The sequence below is a fragment of the Thermobia domestica genome, chromosome 6 (assembly GCF_964235325.1).
Source record: "Thermobia domestica chromosome 6, izTheDome1.hap1.1, whole genome shotgun sequence".
Taxonomy (NCBI): Eukaryota; Metazoa; Arthropoda; class Insecta; order Zygentoma; family Lepismatidae; genus Thermobia; species Thermobia domestica.
The window spans coordinates 80,976,952-80,998,251 of NC_137459.1; the positions used below are offsets into that span (position 1 = coordinate 80,976,952).

At 35.7% G+C, this 21,300-nt stretch overlaps 1 protein-coding gene across 5 annotated transcripts in view; it reads left to right on the plus strand.

Annotated features, from left to right (window-relative positions):
• Positions 1–21,300, plus strand: part of LOC145688072 (cell adhesion molecule Dscam1-like) — a 1,774,182-nt gene that overhangs the window by 1,631,007 nt on the left and 121,875 nt on the right. For all 5 annotated transcript variants that reach the window (XR_014131839.1, XR_014131838.1, XM_081761792.1 and 2 more), the window contains exons 20-22: positions 7,754–7,992; positions 9,832–10,066; positions 12,632–12,778. Coding sequence is in view for 3 of the 5 variants with exons in the window: in XM_081761792.1 (XP_081617918.1) it covers positions 7,754–7,992; positions 9,832–10,066; positions 12,632–12,778 (621 nt within the window). In the remaining 2 variants the exon portion in view is untranslated. The remainder of the gene's footprint in view (positions 1–7,753; positions 7,993–9,831; positions 10,067–12,631; positions 12,779–21,300) is intronic.

The following is a 21,300-nucleotide window of genomic DNA, read 5'->3' on the forward strand; positions in this document are numbered from 1 at the left end:
GAACCCGAATCTCCACTTTAATCGAATGTACTACTGAAGAAAATTTAGATTAATTGTCATGATAACTGGAAGGTTTATTATTTAGGATTTAAAATTTAGATTTCTGGGCTTTCGGCTCAATGGTCATGTAGCCTGTCAAGTGTGAGGAATGATGTTCTTTGGCGAGCACACTATCCGGAGAAAGAGAATGGAAAAAAAGGATTGGGGAAGGAAGGAAGCGATCTGGGACTTATAAGTTAGGTACCACCCCGCCATTTGCTTGGTGTCAAAGAGGAAAATCCAGGAAAACCCCGTTCAAGATGGGTGGCTTAAGCTTTTTCGACCGAGTGCCCCCACCGGTAATCGAACCCGGGACCACTCGCACCAAAGGCGAGAACTGGGAAGTTTATTTAAGCTCAATTAACACGTGGCATTGATAGAAAGGAATCTATCTCCATATTGCTGATATACTTCTGCCGTCTAGCGTCCTTGCACAGATCTTAATTTCTAATTATTCTCTGGAGCACTAGGTGGCAGTATATTCTGAATATGTCTGTAAATGGACGTTATATAACTAATAATATAGCAGCCTGTTTTGGGGTATCAGGGAAATGTTTCTGGTCCCTTGTTTAATTAATCGTGTGTTTCAATTGTTCTGCATTACCTACTCCACTCTTGATTGTAGAATGGTTTGGTATTACTCGTACAAGTTATACAAGGTGTTTCAAAGCAACACCGACAACGTTTGTTAGGTGATTCCTGACACCAAGATAAGACAAAAAGTATAGACCAACCTAGGTGCACAAATGCTTCCTTTCGGAGTTATAGGCTGCCGAAAACATGAAAAATTGAACTTTAAAGGTCCATAGCTCCAAAACTATGGGACATACCATAGTCCGGTCAAGGACATTCACTTAGGAATTAGTATGTGGTTTATCCAAATATCCATTGTTCAGAATCCTGCGGTACTTCCGCAACAAATTTTATAGAAGGAGTTGGTAAGTACTTCAAATTATATGCCCGTAGCCAAACTTCCTCTATAAAAATTGTTGCGTAAGTACCGTAGGATTCTGCAACATGGATTTTTGGATAGCGCACATGTTAGTTCCTAAGTCAAGTCTTGACCCGACTACGATAAGTCCCATAGTTTTGGAGCTATTGACCTTTGAGGTTCATTTTTTTCACTTTTTCCGCAGCCTATAACTCCGAAAGAATGCATTTGTGCACCCAGGTTGGTATACTTTTTGACTTACATTGGTGTCAGCCCTAACAACACAATATGTGCTAGGCATGTGCCATTTAGGTGTCCCAGCGACTTTTTAGGTACCCCACACTTGGCACAGATGATATTCATGTGCTAACTATGTACTTCAGCTACCTACAGTTTTAGGTATTTGTTACACCTAATTGATATTTGCAACTATGTACTACAAATAAAGGATTAATACATATACCTGGCTCAGTTTCACACTACAGTCATTTGTTTTTATGTCTTCATTTGGGACATATATCTGTCATATTGTAGATGCGTCCTTTAAGATACCCTAACAGCAGATACCCTAACAGCACAAGATGTGCTAGGCATTTGCCATTTAGGTGTCCTAAATTCATCTCCTACATTTAATGCATTTGTTGCTTCTTTTTCTAAGCGATTGTATACTAGAAGCAATAAACACATCACCAGAGCCGCGGTGGCTCAGTGGTAGAGCGTTCACCTCTGGTGCTAGGGGTCCCGGGTTCGATCCCAGCCCCCTCCAAATGAACTTTGTGGTGAACAAACACCGTGTGCGTGGGTTTTCTCGGGGTTCTCCCGTTTCCTCCCACTTTCTTCATTCCACCATTTCATTCATTACTCATCATCGCCGTCTCCTTTAGCCTAATCGGCATAACCGTGGGACGTAAAACTCAAAGATTTCATTTCATTTCAAACACATCACCTTTATTAGATGGCAACTGTCGCCGATCATTTGAAAGTGAATATGGAAGAACCATGAAATACAGTAAATAAACACTTGCCATTTTGTTATAAAATTACATGGCGAACAGATTTTTATCTGATCCCAAACGGTTATCGTCGAATACACGCGGACAAAGGAGCACTCTGATTAGCCAAATTCAAAAGACCTCAATAATTTATCCCTCTACAAGCTACTATCCCTCTCCTTATCGCTTCTGTGGCCAAGTCGGAAGAGTACGCGGCTAGTAATCCAAACGTTGGTGGTTTGCTCCCACCCTAGGATAGCCCTACATTTCTTTTACTTGTTTAAAGTGTTGTTTAGACTTAACTTAATGTAAACACATTACGCGTATAATAGGGGATTTAACATATTTTGGGAGAGTAATTTTGTGGTTCATTGACGCTTACGGCAAGGGGAACTTAACTACAACATACTAGGCACGTTCCCCAGGTACATGTCAGGCATGTGCTTAGTGGCGGACATAGACTGTGATTATCACTTGCCATCCCTGTGATTTCTTTCTCAGAAGTATATAAGGCACATACTGGACACATTCCCATGTACCTGAGGGAACATGATAGGCATATGCCTGCTATGTAATTGTACTATTAGGGAGGAATCACCCCCAAACGTTGACGGTGTTGTCTTGAAACACCCTGTATTTATTATTCATACGAAAGAACCCTCTTATTCGCGATTTACGCGTTTTAGTCATACAGCATATTTTACCAGAACTTCATGATTAATTAGTTGCTTATTACTGGACTTTCATGTTGTCGATTATTTTCGTGAACTGACGAATATTTCATTTTCTATGCGTCACGAACCGGTGAATCTACAAAATCTTGATGTCGAGAAAAACGACGTTTAAAATCGTAAATGTTGTGTTACTTGCGAATTACTGCAAAAAATGTTCGAGATAAACTTAATAGAAGCTTCACACATCGTCACAGCAAATTCCAATTTGTTTCAATATAAGAAGCGACATAAAATTCAACATATCAAATTTTGGATATTTGCCGGTTCGTGATGCGTGGGAGTTGAAATATTTGCCATTTCGTGAAAACATCTACGATATGTGCAATGAAGATTTCCGATGCCGTCGCTTTCGACGACCGTCCAAACATACGTCACGCCAACAGCAGACAATTAATGAGCTGTCTCTCTCTGGCTTGCTTCCAGTTGCTTCTTTCAGGGCCGTGGCAGCGAACTTGATACGCCGCGTAACTCCAATGCTCATCATTTTATTATCCTTCTATTCTCCACGCACTCTGCAAATGTGGATTCAATCTAACGTCTCATTCCTTGTGTTGTATTTTAGTGTATATTATCATGCTTATTTATTCATAGTCTGACTTGCATTTATTACCTGAGTTATTATACAAGGACGAATATGCAAAACACACAAAACAACTTGGCAGTCTTAAAATTAAAATTGTGTCTAGACTGATTATTTTACGTATAATATTTTATTTCCAATTTTAAATCTAATTCAAAGTGTTCCCTTACAATAGTTAGTTATGAAACATACTACATCTACTTTTTCAAAATTACGTTTTATATAACTTCCTCAATATTTTCTGAATTTCGAGCGGTGCACGGATTTCCTTCAAGTCCCTTCTTCATTGCGAAGTTTTTCCCAGAAAATTCGTAACCCACAACAGTATTATTTTGTAGCTTGCAGCACTGTAAATCAGACGAATGTTGAATTACCGGGAAAAAGTAGGTTAAGTAACAATCACTGATTTTTATTTTTTTAATTAATTTATTTTACTTATTTTTTATTTATTTATTGCAACATCTCTACGATCAATGCTCGATCTTATGCTGATCAACGCTCCATGGCAACTAAAATGATTTGAGCTGGCTACAATGCCAAAGTCAATCTCATCACTCACGTCTGTGCAGAACTGATCTGGAAAAAAAATGTAATGAAAGAAAAGGCAAAGCTTTCAGTTACGCCAGACGTGAGTATGGCCCCCATACATGGAGAAAACATTTTTTTTTTTAAATGTAAAACAAATGTAATTTTCAAAAGGATAGGTGAGTATGCGTCATAACCAATTGTTGTAAGGGAAACACCATTAGTTATAGTTCAATTGGGAGGCAAAAGATTATATATGAAATCATCGATCTGGTCACAATTTCACTTCAAAAACTTGTTGAGTATAACTACTATGTTTTTTGAACTGATAACTCTTATATGGAACCAGTTATCACTTCCAGAAATGAAAAGCTACTGCTAAGAATTCAACGCCATTCATAAAATATCTAATCTTCCAAGTTCTTTGGAATCTGGACGTAAAATTCACCTTACTTTTCCCCCCAATACAGGTTTTCGTAAATAATAAAGTGTTCGTGTGATGCTACTTTTTGCTTGATTTTGCTTTCGCTTCCGCCTTCAGTATGCACCTTCATGATTCACATCAAACTCTCCCTTGTCAAACTCGCATTTTGCAAATGTAGTATCGCTGGACCTTGTTAAATAAAACAGCGCCAGCCGTGAGCTGAACATCAATAAACTAATGTGTTTGTTTATTCATTTACCTAACGTACTCTCATCGGGATCGCTATTGATTACATAAAGGTTTTAACAACGTGAATGATGTATGCAGATTCCGAAATAAATTTCGTGTGGTAACGATCATGTAAGAATCATAAATCGCTGAAACTCGTCGTAACAATGTATCTTCGCAACAGGGAGTAACTGTATATGTGTTGTTATCGTTTGTTCAAATTTTCGGACATTTTCCCATTCTTAATGTAGTGAAACTAAAATTAAACATCGCTAAATGCTATATATATAGGGTAGTCCATAATCTGTTCAATGATTAATGATTGTATCAGTAATTAAACTACAGAGTTCCTTTTCGAATGCGCAATCATGCTTGGTGTTTTATTTTCCGACGTAAGATCCAATAGTAGTAGTATATTTTTGCAGGGGTTGCAATTTGCTGACATTGTTTCATCGTGTCTTTTCGCACTCTTGAGAACACGTCAGTAATAATAGATTTTAGTGTCCAAGTCATATCGATTTTCAGGTGCACTTACTCTCCACTGCACCCACACTGAAGCAATACATAATATTTAAGTCTGGAATTCCGCTGGCCATCAACATATCTGTGTGGCTTGGTAGTCCATCCTGGAAAAACATTGTAAAACCATCTCCGTGATATCAGAGCAAAATGAGGCGATGCTCTAACATGTATAAGGGGTACATCGTACACATCAACAGAGGCTGCAACAATAGAAAGAACGAAGGAAAGATTCTACCATGTGCGCGTACATTTCTGCACGCAGTGTTTCACGAATAATTTCCAAATCAAGAAAACAAATTCCTCCGAATGTTACATCTCACAGTAGCAGTGTTGAAGTGGCTCGTATGTTCTGCTTTCACACAATAGGGGTCAAGTATTTGAAGTTTGTGATGATAGACTGACCCACTCACGTGTAACATGATATTGTTTAAGCATAGATTTTTATTCAAGAAGGATGATTTTTCTTCCATCCATGTTATCCTGAATTCAACAGTGTTAACGTAATTGAAGAGAAGAGACTGAAAGTGGAAACAGTGAAAAAGTAAAGGGAGAAATTTGCTAGGACATTGAGAAATATTTATAATTAGGATGTGATAGAGGGTTGCATACGAGATACTGTAAAAGAGAGAGGAAAACCATTAAATCAATTTATACACTATGTTAAAAATGAAAAATCTTACGTCGAAAGGAAGACGTTAGCGGAGGACCGTAACACTCTTTTTCATTCGTTCTAAATTACATGATTTTCGCCGATTGCAATGGCATCTATAAATATTTCGAAAACATGTTTCAACAAAGGTTACATGTTTATACATAACCAAAATGAACCATAACCAAATGTGTAGAAATCGGCGAAATGAACGCGCCATTAGTACTTAAAGGAGTATCCCTATACCTCAACTTCCTTTTTACAGTTCATTTCGCCAATAACGGATAACGGTAGAACATAGATATTTAGATAGAGCTTATACTACTTCCTTTGTAATTCCTTAAACCGCTTGGGATAGGTCCTATAGTTTCTAAGGCAGGGCGTTTCGAAACGTGAATTTTCGAATTTTCGGCGGCTCATAACTCTGAACATAATGTAAAATAATTAAGATGTAGAACAGTATTGAAGAAGAAACAGTATTTTATATGACGTGGTAGAAGGTATGTTGGGAGAAAAACGAAGACGGTAGAGAAATATAAAATTAATGGTATAATTCCTGCGTCAAGAAGTTTTTTTTTTAAGTTTATATAAAGGTAACCAAGAAAGTTCTGTTGCTTTTCCACTTGTCTCTTTCAAACATCGATATGTCACCTACGACGTACCTGAAAGATCGAAAATAGGCACCGTCAGCATCGACGACTTTCTGCCAACGTTCTGGAAGGCCATGGATTCCATCGCGGTAGAACTTGGCAGGCCGTGATATGAAGAATGTATCAACTACATGTAGACCCCTACTAGGGATTTGAACTGGCATTCTCTAAGATGATTGTCCAAGGAATTGCACAATTAGACAGTACAATGTCCGGGGAGTATGGCGGATCCAATAGTGTTTCCCATTCAAGGCGTAGAATGATGTCCCGGGTCATCCTAACCACATGGGGCTTAGTGTTGTCCTCTATCAGGAGGACACATAGTAGTTTCCGATGCACGACGCCGCGAGCAGTCCACCAAACACGCCGGGGGTCATTCTTCCGGTTCAGTGCTGGTTTCGGCTGTTTTGGAACCGGTTCATGGGATGCTAGCCAATGATGATAGCGCTGTAGAGCTTCGTACAGAACTCACTTCTCATCACATGTCAAAACCCTGTCCAGAAATGGCTCTTTCCTCAGACGAGACAGCAAAGAAGTACGGGTGTCTGCTCGTATTGCTCTCTAGCCCGGAGTCAAATCATGTGGGACCCATCGACCAAACTTGTATTGTTTCCCAAGTTGGTGGAGGTGCTGCCGAATGGTTTGTCCACTCACATTGAATTGTGGCCCCAGTTCCCCACATGTCTGGCCACAATTCATCTTAATTGCTGCCTGAAGATCTTAATTTGTTACGTGTGTTTGTCTTCCGGCACGTGTTGCGTCTTCGAGTATTTCGTTAACATGATTGAACTTGTTAAATCACCACTGCACTGCCCGCGTAGTCACGACACCCTCACCAAAGGCCTGGCTTATCTTCCGCTGCGCTGCAGCGACGTTTGACCCCAGTTTGAACTCGCACAGCATACACGCCTTTATAACACTGTATGGAAGTACTATGTTCACTCTGTCCTTACGCACGTTCACGGTGTAACTGAACTGCAATAACCAGGTAGTATGTTGGATATACCCACACCACTAACTGACTTTCGCCTTATCTCCATTCGCATTCAACTCACGGCGTGAGGGTTAATTGAACACAGACCTCCACTAAAAGCGACAGAACATTTTTGGTTACCTTTATAGTATATGGAAATGTCTAAATATGTAGCAAGTGACCTACTAGTACCACTGATGGAATAATGTTATGTTTAATTGTACTGGTAGAGGTAGAAACCAGATTTCACTATTTCTTAATTCAAGTAGCTTCATATTTACCTCATGATTTTTATATAAATTTAGTTGGGGTCTAGAAGCACTCTTTGATCTAATCGTCCCTCTCAATTCTTACATGTAATATGAAACGCCACTGTTAGTACAGAGATAAAAGTGTATGTTAATGATCAATCAACAGGGATATTTTATTGACGCAACAAAATTCAAAATGTCGATATTGATTTCTTATTTCGAAATGTGCATTAATTAATTAATTTATTTATTTAGTGCCTTGGCAAGGAACTCTACCTCATATCAGGGTGGATGGGGACCAAACGACTGGACGTATCACAGGCCTTCAACCAGCCCATACGTACCATATTCGAGTAATGGCTCAAAACGCAGTGGGCGTTTCAAATTCAAGTGAAGCTGTGGGTATAAATACGACGGAAGAAAAGCCTGGAGGACCACCTACAGATGTCAGAGTTAAGGTTTTAGGTTCCGAAACCTTACTGGTAACTTGGAAGGTGAATATTTCTTCTTTCTTTCTTTTTTTGCGCTAATTTTACTTTACTAAATCAGTTCTTATTTTCTATTATACACAATAAATTGAAATAGACCCACAGCTATCCAAAGTAATAGTAATTACCCGAATATAATGTTATGTACATTTTTTTTTACAATCTATAAAACTTCATCAGCAATAATGGCAGAGTATTTATAGTTTTACTAGCTGAAATGCCCGATATTCGCAAGGGAAGTATAGGATTATGGAAAATATTTTAAACGTATTTGGACCCCTACCCTCCATGGGATGTCTAAATCGAAATGAAACGATAGAAATCTAGCTCTACATAAGTTTTAAGTATGTTCAAAGCACGTTTGAAACGGTGTAGCTATTAGTTTTTGTAAAATTGAAACCTCCTTACTGATATGAATTTTAACCAGTGTACTAATAAAAATCCAGGTCGGCGCAAATACTAAATATGTTCAAAAATTCATTTCGTACGGTTCAATCACTTCATTTTTCTGCTATGTCATGAGTACAAAATGAGAAATGAAAATGTTATAGAAATTGACCCATTTTTCCCATTAGAAGCGGATTTTTTTTTTTTTTTTGAAACAATTGGATGTGTTTCAAATTATATTTTATAAGAAGTTTATATAACAAATGTCACCTGTCTAACTAAAAGGGGATCGTAAAATATAAATTCTGAGCCCCCTCCTCCGCTTAGGACACGATTTTTTTTAAATTACAATACCCTACACTTTATTCCGTGCAATTAGCTTTAGCTTGAAATACGCAACGGCAACGATAGGGATTTGTACAGTGAAAAATCATTAAAAAAACAAACATACATACAGCTTTATGGAGAAGGTAAGTTCGAACGTATAAGTTATGTTATGTAACTCTGTTTTCTTAAAATTGAACGAAGGAGGTTATTAATGCATCTTAATTTATCCTCTTTACAATGCATAATTACACTTACAACAATGCTCATCTGTTGTATCGGTAGAGAAACCAAGCTTTGATCGGATATACTGTGTGCTTTGTTAAAGACGATTGAAGCCTTGTGTACAAAATTCCCTATCTGTGGATAGAGTAAACACGTTACTATAAACAGGTAATATGTGTATATGTAATATCGACGTGCAAACAAACTTCATATGGATAGTAAACAGAATTTTGGTAAAGAACTTGTGTTTGAGGAGTTTGAGAAAGCGTAGTTACCGTCTAATTGTTTAGAATTTTAGATTTTTTTATCGAATAAGTTTCCTACGTTTTCTTCTACTAATATAGGTATTGTATATACAGTACGAAATATGAATATTAGCTTTCACATATGGAATAATTTGTCTAGGTATCTAGCTTATTATGTAATCACTGTAATTAGTGGAATTTAATTAGACCCTATAGTGTACTATAATTACTATGTAATTGACTGCATCTTCTCCAATTATGTTAAGAAGAAAACTTTTTTTGCATTTTTTTAGCTTGAATATAAATAATTACTTTAATCAATATGTCTAAACCGTTAATACACACTTTACTGAATATTTGTAATTAACATAATGTATCTAGGAAAGAGCTCGTAATTGAAAAAGAGTTATTCCATTCTAAGATTATATCTGTCATGCAAGTAGTCGTTTAAATTATTACAACTTAATCTAGAACTTTCCAATAAGAAAAAAATCTAGTCCAATAAGAAAGATAGTTCAATTTTTTTTCAGTTATTTATATTTTCGTGCATTTCTGATATAACAAAACAAAGCTTCCAACATTAATATGAATATTTTTAATGTAAACGTGTTTAGTCACTTCCACAATCTACTAACTAATGTTTATGATATGTATTTTTCTGTAGCCACCAGAAAAGCAACTACTCCATGGTGAAATCCTAGGCTATTATGTGGGATACAGAGTGACCAATTCTTCAGATCCTTTCTTATATGCATCAGTGGATGTAATCCCTGGCATGCTACAGACCACGTTAACAAATTTAAGGAAATTCACGGAATACGTGATATTTGTTCAAGCTCATAACCGTGCAGGAGCTGGTCCACGAAGCCAGGAGGTTACAGCAAACACAGATGAAGATGGTGAGTATAAATAATTATTGCGACAACCAAAAGAATGGTTCGCCTCATCTGCGCTTATTATAAACACTTTCAATTATTTTAATGCTTGTTTTCACTTTCCGAAATTCAGTTAAAATTAAAATTTGTTTCCTTCTCGAAACATGTTCGGTATGAGACTTTCACAGCTTTGCCAAATTTTAAAACTTCTAATTATATGATTTATATAACTATTATTCGTTTCTGGCTTGAACTCATATCAAATTTCTGGAAGTCTTCTCAGTTTGAGAACCTTGATCTGTGTTAGTGAGATCTACATCTTCTTCAAGTGCATTTAAGTCAAATCAGACCGGTCAGAAAAGAGCCATATAAATGCCTTATCAGTCTTCAATTGACATTTGTATAATATCCCAGGCCTCAGTCTCTTAAATAGAATAAATTATGAGGTTGAACAAGAATTATGTATAAATATGCCCAGAAAAGGAGTTCTTCACTGAAAACTACACCAAAGAAACTCTCCGGAGAGGAATGACTGGATTTTTGTATGGTAGCCCTTATACAATACATAAGTCATTAAAAGGAGTACCTGCTTTTAATGTGGCTCGGAACCGCAACAGGGGCTTGAATCCTGCGTAGTTGGCGGGTGCGAATACCATCATGAAAGATGAACCTTTACATTAGTGGCCGCTCCACAACACGCTACATCATCTCCATAAAAGCTGGAGTACAGAGTTACGCTACCAATCCTTGGAACAGAGGAGTAAAAACTCGCCCAAATAGGAGATATCTAGAAACTAGGTATACAATAATCGCAAATTTGCAGCAAAGTGGTCAATCTTTATTGATTATTCATAGAATCTTTTAGGTGCATCAGATGTTTTGTGAACGAACACGCTAACAGTTAAATTTAACAGCTAACATATGAGCGAAAAGCATAATGTCTGTGAAAAATTGTGTACACAGAAAAAAAACTAAAAAAAGCTTCGCCTTATTTTTATTTTCCATGGTTTACAACGAGAATTTGCGCGACATTTTTTTTCAATATTAAGTCTATTTGTATTCCATTTTTCGGTGATTATTCCTCAATTGTATGACCGATCGAGACATACTACCCCTTATGACACTTTGTGCGCGCACTCAAATTATTCTGTCAAATTTGGCATTAAGAACGGTTCACGCATCTCGCAGAAGTATCAGGACAAACGGACGCCTAAGTCTAGTAAAAGGGTGCTTCGGTCCAACTATCTAAGTGACCTGATCACAAGAAGCCATTTAAATACAAACAAAAATTTTAAGAAAATGTCTACAATGTAATGTAAAACACAAGATAAACAGAACTCTCAGTCAATGTGAACGAAGAGATACACAAAATAACGAAATAAAAGCAGAACGTTCAACGCGCATACGAAAGAAAAATGAAAGACAAGCAAGACGATCACGATTTATAAAGACTATAACAACCAATCAATCAGAAAAACAGTCAAACAACAAAAAAAAAGTCAAAAACAGACTCAGGAGAAGAACAGAAGCAACAAACTAAATAAAACAATATTCAGAAGGTAATAACAAGATCGCAACATAACATAGGTAACAGAAGGAAATAACATAGTTAAACAGAAAGAACAGGAAACAAACGAAAAGCTCTTTTAACCCCTTTATAACTTATAAAATGAAAACAAAAAACATAATGGCTAGGCAACTCCATGTTAACAATCATGCAGTAAATTAGCGCCTCAACACCAATATACAGATATACTTCACAGGAACTAGATGATGGGACAATCACGGCCAAGGGCCAGCTTCTAAGCTCAACCACAAGGATGACTTCTAGGAGAGGGTTCATTTGGTTCATATCCCACGCTAGGCTGTAGATACGCGTCTTATATAGTCTTGGCTCTAAAAGATACGTTAAACTTCAATTTAATTCAATGTTACTGTGATAGAGATTTGATGTTAGACAAAATGCCTTCTTCTTAGTGCTAAAGATATGATAAATATAAACCTGTTAATTTGGGTTCTTTCATTCAATTTTTAGTAAACTTTATTTCGCCTATTTTGCACCATACTGTATATATTATTGGTTATAAAGTTCGATTCCCGGCGGGAGCTCATGTGGTTCGGGTTCCACGTTAATCAGTAGGTCCGCGTCTCATATAGCCTCGCTGCTGAAAGGAATGCTAAACTAAAATCAACTCAACTCATTACTGGTTATAAAGTAAATTTTATGAATGTTCTTCCCTGCTTTAAATATTTCAGATTACCCCGTGAAAATAACAAAAAATGTTTAGATTTATTGAACAATCTGTTATACTAACGAAAATATAATTTATCAATTAATCGCTTGAAGAAATGTCTTGTTATATCCTGCAATGTTTGCAAAATGTACTTTCTTATTTTGTTATTAAAAAAATCACAAAATGTTTCTTGCTACTCCTATCTTCTTACTCAACTATTAAACTAGTTCACGTTATTTGAGCATTTATTATAATTGATTATATGGATAACTGCATTATTTCTCCTTTGCTTCATTAGTTTCTTTCATTAATTGATATTTATAAATTATTTGAAAGAAATGGTTTCTACTTTCAGTTCCTAGCGGACCACCAACACAAGTCCAATGTACACCATTGTCATCTCGAAGTGTGCTTGTGCTGTGGTCGCCACCGCCTGCAGATCAACTCAATGGAATTCTGCAAGGTTACCGAGTCGTTTATCGTCCTCAGGAAGAATGGGATGGTGAGTATATGAATTTCTTTTGAACACACTAGAAAACAAATTAACATGTTTTATGTATTATTTTATACTGTCATGTGCTATTTTATAAATAATTAATTTCATGACTTAGAAAGAGGCAAAAATTTAAACTTTCATTTTTTAAACCATGCTTTGTATGACAATGCGAATAAGGATTTTAATGCTTCATAGTATGTTGAGCCGAAATAACATATTTTAAATTATCGTATTTGATAATATTTAACGCGTTTCCTCCCATCTTCGTTGTAACGTACCTACTACCTAATATAAAATTAGACTTCAGTAGCATCCCTGGGAAAGAGAGTATTGAAAACCCCCTCCATTTTATAATAATGACAGGAATGGGCTGAGCTAACATTAAAAAGAATATCTATTGATTGGCTTTCATTAAAAACCTTAGTCGTACGCAACTGGTTACTGTAACTTTTGTAGAGTAGAAAAATGATTAGCGTATATATATATATATATATATATATATATATATATATATATATATATATATATATATATATATATATATATATATATATAATATATATATATATATATATTATATATTATATATATATATATATATATATATATATATATATATATATATATATATATATTATATATATATAAAGGGTTCTCAATAAAAAAATGAGAAAAAAACTACATTCGTAAATACCAATTTATAAACTGAAATATCGAAAACTACGAAAATCTGAAACAAGAACATCAAAATGCTAATCACAAACAGGGCCTTACATAATGCCTGAAGGGCTGAATACTATTCATTAATGTGTGCAAATTGGTCCAGTAATAGAATAGTGTGACAACAAATATAACTCCTTCACTTTTAAATATAGGAGTTAAATTCTTCAAAATTATCCTTTAATATCATAATTGCTAAATAGACAATATAAACTCTCTACTTACCAGAAGTAGAATGCGTTTCAAAGAAAGTTTCACTACCAGCTATGCATGAATTAATCCACGTACAAAACACACTACTATTCAACTTAGAAACCCACGGTTTCCTTTTAAACTAACTTTCTCAATTTTCACAATAAATACGATGACCATTGAATCGTTGTATTATATATACTGCCTCGATACAAAATAACAAATATACACTTAACTTTTTCACTTTTTCCATATATATTTGACTTTCCACTTCCATGAACTAAATTGAACACGTCAAATAGTAAGAAGTAACCCGATTGCAATCATTTGTAATAAAAAGGTAACAGCTTTTTCCAATGTTCACAGTTAGCAATACTAAACTATTATGGCGTTTGCCATTCGTATTAAGCTACACGAACAGAATAGTACACTCGGTTGCCGCTAATGGCGCTACTAGTAACTATAGTTAACAGCTGAAAGAAGTTTTTTTTTCCTCAAAAACCTGTATAAACACGTAAATCGTTACATCGTGCATTGAGATGAATATGCGTCTCTTTCGCATAGGGGCGACATATGTACCCAAAGCAAAAACACGTATCTCCTGTTTTCGTTTCTTCTTTCTTTCTGCATCTTACCATCCTCTTCGCCCAGCCCCGTAGCACATTGCGACAATATTAAACATGCGATTGGTCTATTTCCGGATGTTCTGCTTTCTTAGCAAGGGTTGTTTTACCTCATTGCCTTGCGTCGACTATGGGTCGTATTTCGTACATTTAACCTTTTCCGATATCTCTTCTCGTTCTCGCTATATTCCTCATATACTCATTTTCACTCCATATTTATGCATCTGTTTGACCCTTTCAATGCGCTTGTTGACCGATATTTAAAAAATACGTGTCGCTTCTTTTTCGATGTTCTCTACGTCTGTGCAATCTTATCGGTCCATGAATGAAGACAAAGATTCACAAACTTATATCATTCAATCATGTCAGATTTGATATTTTTAGTTAATTCAAAACTTATTTGTGTATGATCAGTGTGCTTTCTTCCCACATACAAAATGTAGTAAAATAATACAGTATGCACACAACGAATTGTCATTTTATATGGAAAGCATTGGACAACACACTCCAAACAATAGAGATTAATCTCAAAATGGAGAAGTTTCTTCATGCATCAAATCCACAGCAGAAACATGTTTTAGTTGTCCAATGCTTGTTCTTCGACAGATTTGCCAACTGTCGTCTGCTGCTTGAACTGTTAAGAATAAATTGGGTTGCATCTGTCGAAGAGTTTGTGATAGCAGCAAAAGTACTGGACTTGACTTAATGGAGTCATAGCAATCAGGGATAAAACACTTTTGCTGCTGACTGCACAATGTAAATACACATTGTAATACATTAAAACGACGATCTTTTTGTTTAAAATCAGGACTTTAAGATTGAATCGGTCACTTCAGATGTTGTCCATTGCTTCCGGAACTCGGTTAAATCGAGATTCGTAAAAGCGAGGGATGAGTGTATTTTCAACACTTTTTTTCTCTTGCTTGTCCTAAGTTTTATACATTAATTTTATTTTTTTTTCAAGATAGTGATAATTAATCTCTTTGTTCGTCATTTAAGTAAAGTTGCATTAAATCTAACAATTGACGTAAATAATAATAAAAAAATACTGCTAAAAACGGTGTTCCAATTTTCTCTATGACTCCTGAATATTAAACTCTGTGAAGCTGGGGAGTAATATTGGCAAGTGGCCTCTCTAAAGTACATTTCTAGCACTTCCTTTATACCAAACAACTTGAAGTCGTACTTAAAAATAAATTTATTGTGTTAGTTTTACGGCGCTAAACCATTACAAAAAAGGGTCGTTTAAGCAAGGTTGATCAGATATCACTCTTTGAATTCTACAATCTATCCATCTACACAGGAACATAAGAAGATAAATTGAAGGGAAGTAGGACTAAGTAATATATTGAACATTTAGATGTAAGGGATAATGGGAATACTTTATTTGGTTTATGTAGTGGTATTAGTGCCCTGTAGAGGGGCTACTTGCAGAACTGTAATCGGCTTGGCCATTCTGAAATTTTGGAAAATTCAGAATTTTATCGACTGATTCATAATCTATTGTCCATGAGTGTTTCTAAATCTCAAGAATAGTACTCTGAACTGCGGGGCTATGGGCAGTTGCCTGGTTTGACCTATGTAGAGGCCGTCAATTAATTTATTTATTTGTATACCTCCATCATACAAAATTCGGTTACGGCCCTTGCATTAAATATGATTACGACTCTGCAACGCACGTTTATGTTCAGTGTCATCACAATCCATTTTCATATAACTAAATTGAAACAATATTTTTTTTTTTTTTAATGATATTAAATCGTCATAATAGTTTTAAATCAGCAAATTTCCTGCACAACGGTGACATTTATTAGCCTCATTTAGGCAAATGATAACGCAGATAGCGACACATATTTGTGATACTGTTCATTACTAGGAATTAGTCTGACGCACTGAGACAGTTTGCCTTTTATAAGTAGGATTTTCCATTTTGAGAGACTGACTAATATAAAAGGCCAGACCAAAGCGCTTAAGTTAGAAACTTAAAATTTAACAGTACGTAGGATTTTTGATGTAAGATTTCCTTGAAAATTTGACGAGAATGGAGGAAATAGTAGTAATTACAAGCTAGCAAAGCAAAATATCCTTGTCTCCGAATCTCTAAACGATATAGACATGAAATTTGCTGTATGAACTTACCATTCAAGCCGAGGGGACCGAACTTAGAAGTTCCCGGTGTGCAAAGCTGTGGAACACAGGCTTTGTTGTCAACACGAGCCTCTTCTTCTCTTGCCCATATAGTATTCGCCCACTAAATTTGGTTCAGATCCTAAAAGGTATTTACAGATAAATACATTATCACATACAAGCCGAGACAAGCCTGTTTCTAGCCGAGCCCAGTCACCGAATGTATCGTTTTTTTATTTCCTTGGCTACTTTTGACCTAGGTCCGACCCAATAAATTTCATTTACATTCAACCAGTAGTTACCGAGAAATAAAATACCACATTTACACACACACAACACCCCTGAGTGAAACTACGTATTTACAACCTCCGGTACGCTTACGCGGGTAGCTAATAAATATATAGTAGCATATACAGGGTGTTTGAAAACAACGCCGACAACGTTTGGAAGGTGATTCCTGACACCAAGATAAGACGGAAAGTATAGATCAATCTGGGTGCACAAATACTTCCTTTCGGAGTTATAGGCTGCAGAAAAAATGAATAAATGAACTTTAAAGGCCGTAGGTCCAAAACTATGAAGCCTACCGTAGTCGAATCAAGACTTCACTTAGGAACTACTATGTACCCTATCCAAAAATCCATGTTTCATAATCCTAAGGTATTCACGCAACAATTTTTATAGAGGGTGATGGATACGGGCATGTAATTTGAAGTACTCACTAACTACCTCTATAAAAATTGTTGCGGGAGTGCCGCAGGATTCTGAACATGGATATTTGGATAGGACACATACTAGTTCCTAAGCGAAGTCTTGATCCGACAACAGTTGGTCCCATTAGACCAACCTGGGCGCACAAATGCTTCCTTTCGGAGTTATAGGACCTTTGGAGCTATGGACCTTTAAATGTCATTCTTTTCATGTTTTCGGCAGCCTGTAACTCCGAAACAGTGCACCCAGGTTGGTCTATACTTTCCGTCTTATCTTGGTGTTAGGAATGACCTCCCAAAAGTTGTCGGTGTTGTTTTGAAACACCCTGTGTAGATAACAAGTAATATTATATTGTCTCTCGACGTATGTCATGGCGCAACGCAGTGTGTGAATTAGATAATCTATATTGGGAGGGATAAAATTAGGCTAACAGGACATAAAGTCTGAAGGTGCAAATTTCAAAATGAGACAATAATATCTTACCCCCATATCTATATCTATATCTATATCTATATCTATATCTATATCTATCTATCTATGTATATATATATATATATATATATATATATATATATATATATATATATCTATGTATATATATATATATATATATATATATATATATATATATATATATATATATATATATATATATATGTGTGTGTGTGTGTGTGTGTGTGTGTGTGTGTTTGTGTGAGTGAATGAGAGAGAGAGAAAGAGACATCTGTAATAAATAAGATTTATTAATGTAATAAATCTACCGACAATAACTATGCACGTATATATTCTCTAATATACGCACACACCCCACCAAACCTTTCTGAACGTGTTTAAATGTTGTACTTGCTCTTCTCCCTGTAGCTCTCTAAGGTTTATTTAGTTAATAATTCGGCCCGAGTGATAGCCATGATCACAAGCATATGTTAATTTTTCCTCTCATATTGAAATCTTCCACTTTGCCTTATTGCATACAGGTAGCAGAAAAAAAAACTTCAGTCATATGAAAATCACTAAAATTATCAGCTAAACGGGACATACTTTTTTAAAAAAAGAAAATCTAGATATTAGCCTAACAAACAAGAAATGGATTGTTACTGGTCCCGATTTCTGACATGAAGGTCAAATCGAAGGCCAAATATTTAAAATCTGTCAATTGAAATTTCGAGCTTGTGCTTCTACTCCCCGCTAAAGCTGCGCTCTTCATGACTTTTTCCCCCTTCCAAATATCGATTCCGTGATGGGGCTCAGGAAGTCAACACTTACGATTACTTTACTGTTAGGTTGCAGATGAGTTGATTCACTATGGGCTACGTTATTCAAATAAAGTAAAACATTACATTGAAGTTGTTCAGACAACATTATTAGCGTGGACACCAAACTGTACAGCGAAAAGAAAGATGAAAAAATGAAGAGTAAACTTAAAAAAACTCGCTCTAGTTGAAATGCCTATACAGACACGGACAACGACCCGGGGAACCAGTCGTATTAACAAATGCTGAAACAAATCTTCAATTATGCGCTTATTCACCTAAAAATCACCTTCACTAACATGTCTGCTCACTAGGAGCGTATCCCCAGCGTGTACGTTAACATATAGTTACGAGAGAATACCTATATCTCAGATTTTGAATAAGTTTTACAGTTTCAAAAGTTCATTTCCGTAAACTGTAAAAGGCAGTGATTACTATACTAATTATCACAAACTAAATGCAACTTTTGAGTTGCATACACACAAACTACTAGGGAATGAAGACCATGTGCTAACAAAGAATACACTGGAAAATGAATAACATGTTATAACAAAAAATAAAATAAGATGATAATCTATACAAATGTAGAAGATGAATATGACATGTCCGAACTTCGCTAAGTATGGTGGAAGAAGCTATTTGCTTACTTCTTCTTGGCCAACCGCTAAGAACATTTATAAATCCATATGTGGCTTTGTTATACGCAATTAGTATTTCAAATTCACGAACGATGACGAACTGAAGAGTACGAAGATGCAGTCGCAAGTAACAACTGTAGTCATAATAATAATATAGTTTAACTAAACAACGTTGAAAATAGTGGGTAATTAGGTGGTAAGTAGAAATGACCAAAACTTAATAGTTTGCATCGATCATTCCCAAGAAATTTGGAATTATACTGAGCATAGTTTGGGGGGAAAGCGAGCATCCCCGGTGGGGATACTTCAGCTGACTTCTTTGGGAGGAACAAAATGTGATTGAAGGGGAAATGCCCCTTATCCCCCGGTAATTCGCACCCTGGCGCAAGGTCAGGAAATGGGTGAAAGTAAGGTTCCAAGACTTGAGGGCACTGCTGAACCATTGTAAGTTACTTCGCGCTATTAAAAAAAAAAAATACTGTTTGTATTATACGTTCAAAATATTGTCATGCAATATTTGAGTAACTTGGTTCATTTAGATTAGGAAAAGGAAGACATCTACACACCGTTCAACCACCAACATTTTTTTTTTTTTTTTTTTTTTTTTTTTGTCAGAACGAAATTTAAAAAGAAGACCAGTTAGGGCTGCCTTCATTCAGCATTTTTTTCTACTAGTTGAACAAAACTTCTTGTTTTGAATTTTACGTACACCCCTGGAGCAAGTTTATTATTTTTTTTCGGAAACGGTGAAATAAAAATGTTTTGCTCCTATCAGTATGACATTTCCAGTCAGCCACACTTTCCTCTTTCTTCTGACTGTGGGTGTGTATCTTTGCAGGGAAAAGTCTATTTTTATCGTTATTCCTTGTTCATTTAAAACGGGGAAGGAAAGAAGATTATCTTGTTTCTTTCTTCAAGTTTGTTATTTTGCTGAATAATTGACATTCTCCATTATAAGGATTAGCATTTGTACTCGTATTATTTCAAACAAATTTTCATATTTTTGTAAATTATTAATGTAACTTAAGTAAAATTAGAAAACAAGAAAAAATACACTAGTGGTACTAAGCAGCTTTCCAGATCTCTACAATTCTGCTCTTTAAAATAAAAATAATTTAATGTGCGTTATAAATCTACCTGCATCAAAAGCCTGGGCGTATATTTTTCCCTTACTAATATCTTGGATACGTTACATCATTACCTATGTACACTCATGTCCAAAATTATTGTCGCATGTCTATAAATATGTTGTTATAGGAATATAATTTGATAACGGATTCGCCCGGTATTTCTTATAATGTTAGTATGTGTATAATCGTCAAAGACATGTATGTAGCAAATTTCATGTCAAAAGAGCAGTAAATAAGAACAATAAAACGAAAATAAAACTTTATTGTCCATTTAGCAACATTTTGTTTTACTCATTCTAATTTTCGTATTTATAATTCTTTTCCTATAAAATTTGCCACAAATATACATTTCCCGATTATACAGTATTAAAAGTATATAGTATTAAAAGTATAGTATCAGTATTAAAAGTACCCTGCAAAATCATTATCAAATTATTTTCTTACAAGAAGACAGTTATAGATATGCGGCAACCATTTTGGACATGAGTGTACGTATATAAAAGATGATCGGCGTCAAAATTAAGATTTTTTTTTGCTACACACTCCTTAGGAATATATTTATTATTGTACGAAGTGGGATTTTTATTTATTTATTTATTTACTAGCAGAATACCCGTTTTCCGCACGGGAAGAATATGTTTAATTTTGGACATAAAAGGCTAAATTTGAATTTAAACTGCACCGCAAGTGTCACTGTTCGTCTCAGCGACCATAAAAATTATGGACCTGACGTTACTATCGTTCATTTTTGATTATTTTCAAACGTCGAATGATAAAAACCATCCCAGGTCCGACTTTCATATATGTTGAATATTTGGTTCAGATCAGTCGAGCGTTTCAAGACGTGCGAAGTCACAAACGTAATTATATTCATTTATATATAGAGTGCGGTCACAGTTTCAAGACTGGTCTCAGGATAACAAATGTACTACAGACTTTGTACAGTGAACTAGAAGTCTTCGAAATACGACCCTTGGGCATCAACACACCGCTGTCAGCGTGTTTTCCATTGTTGATAGGCTACCTGAAAGTCTTTTCGTGCAAGACTGTGAAGAGACCTCGTCGAAGCCGCCTGCACCGCTGGAATCGTGACGAATCTCTTTTCTTTCAGGTTTTCTTGATTCGGGGGAACAAAAA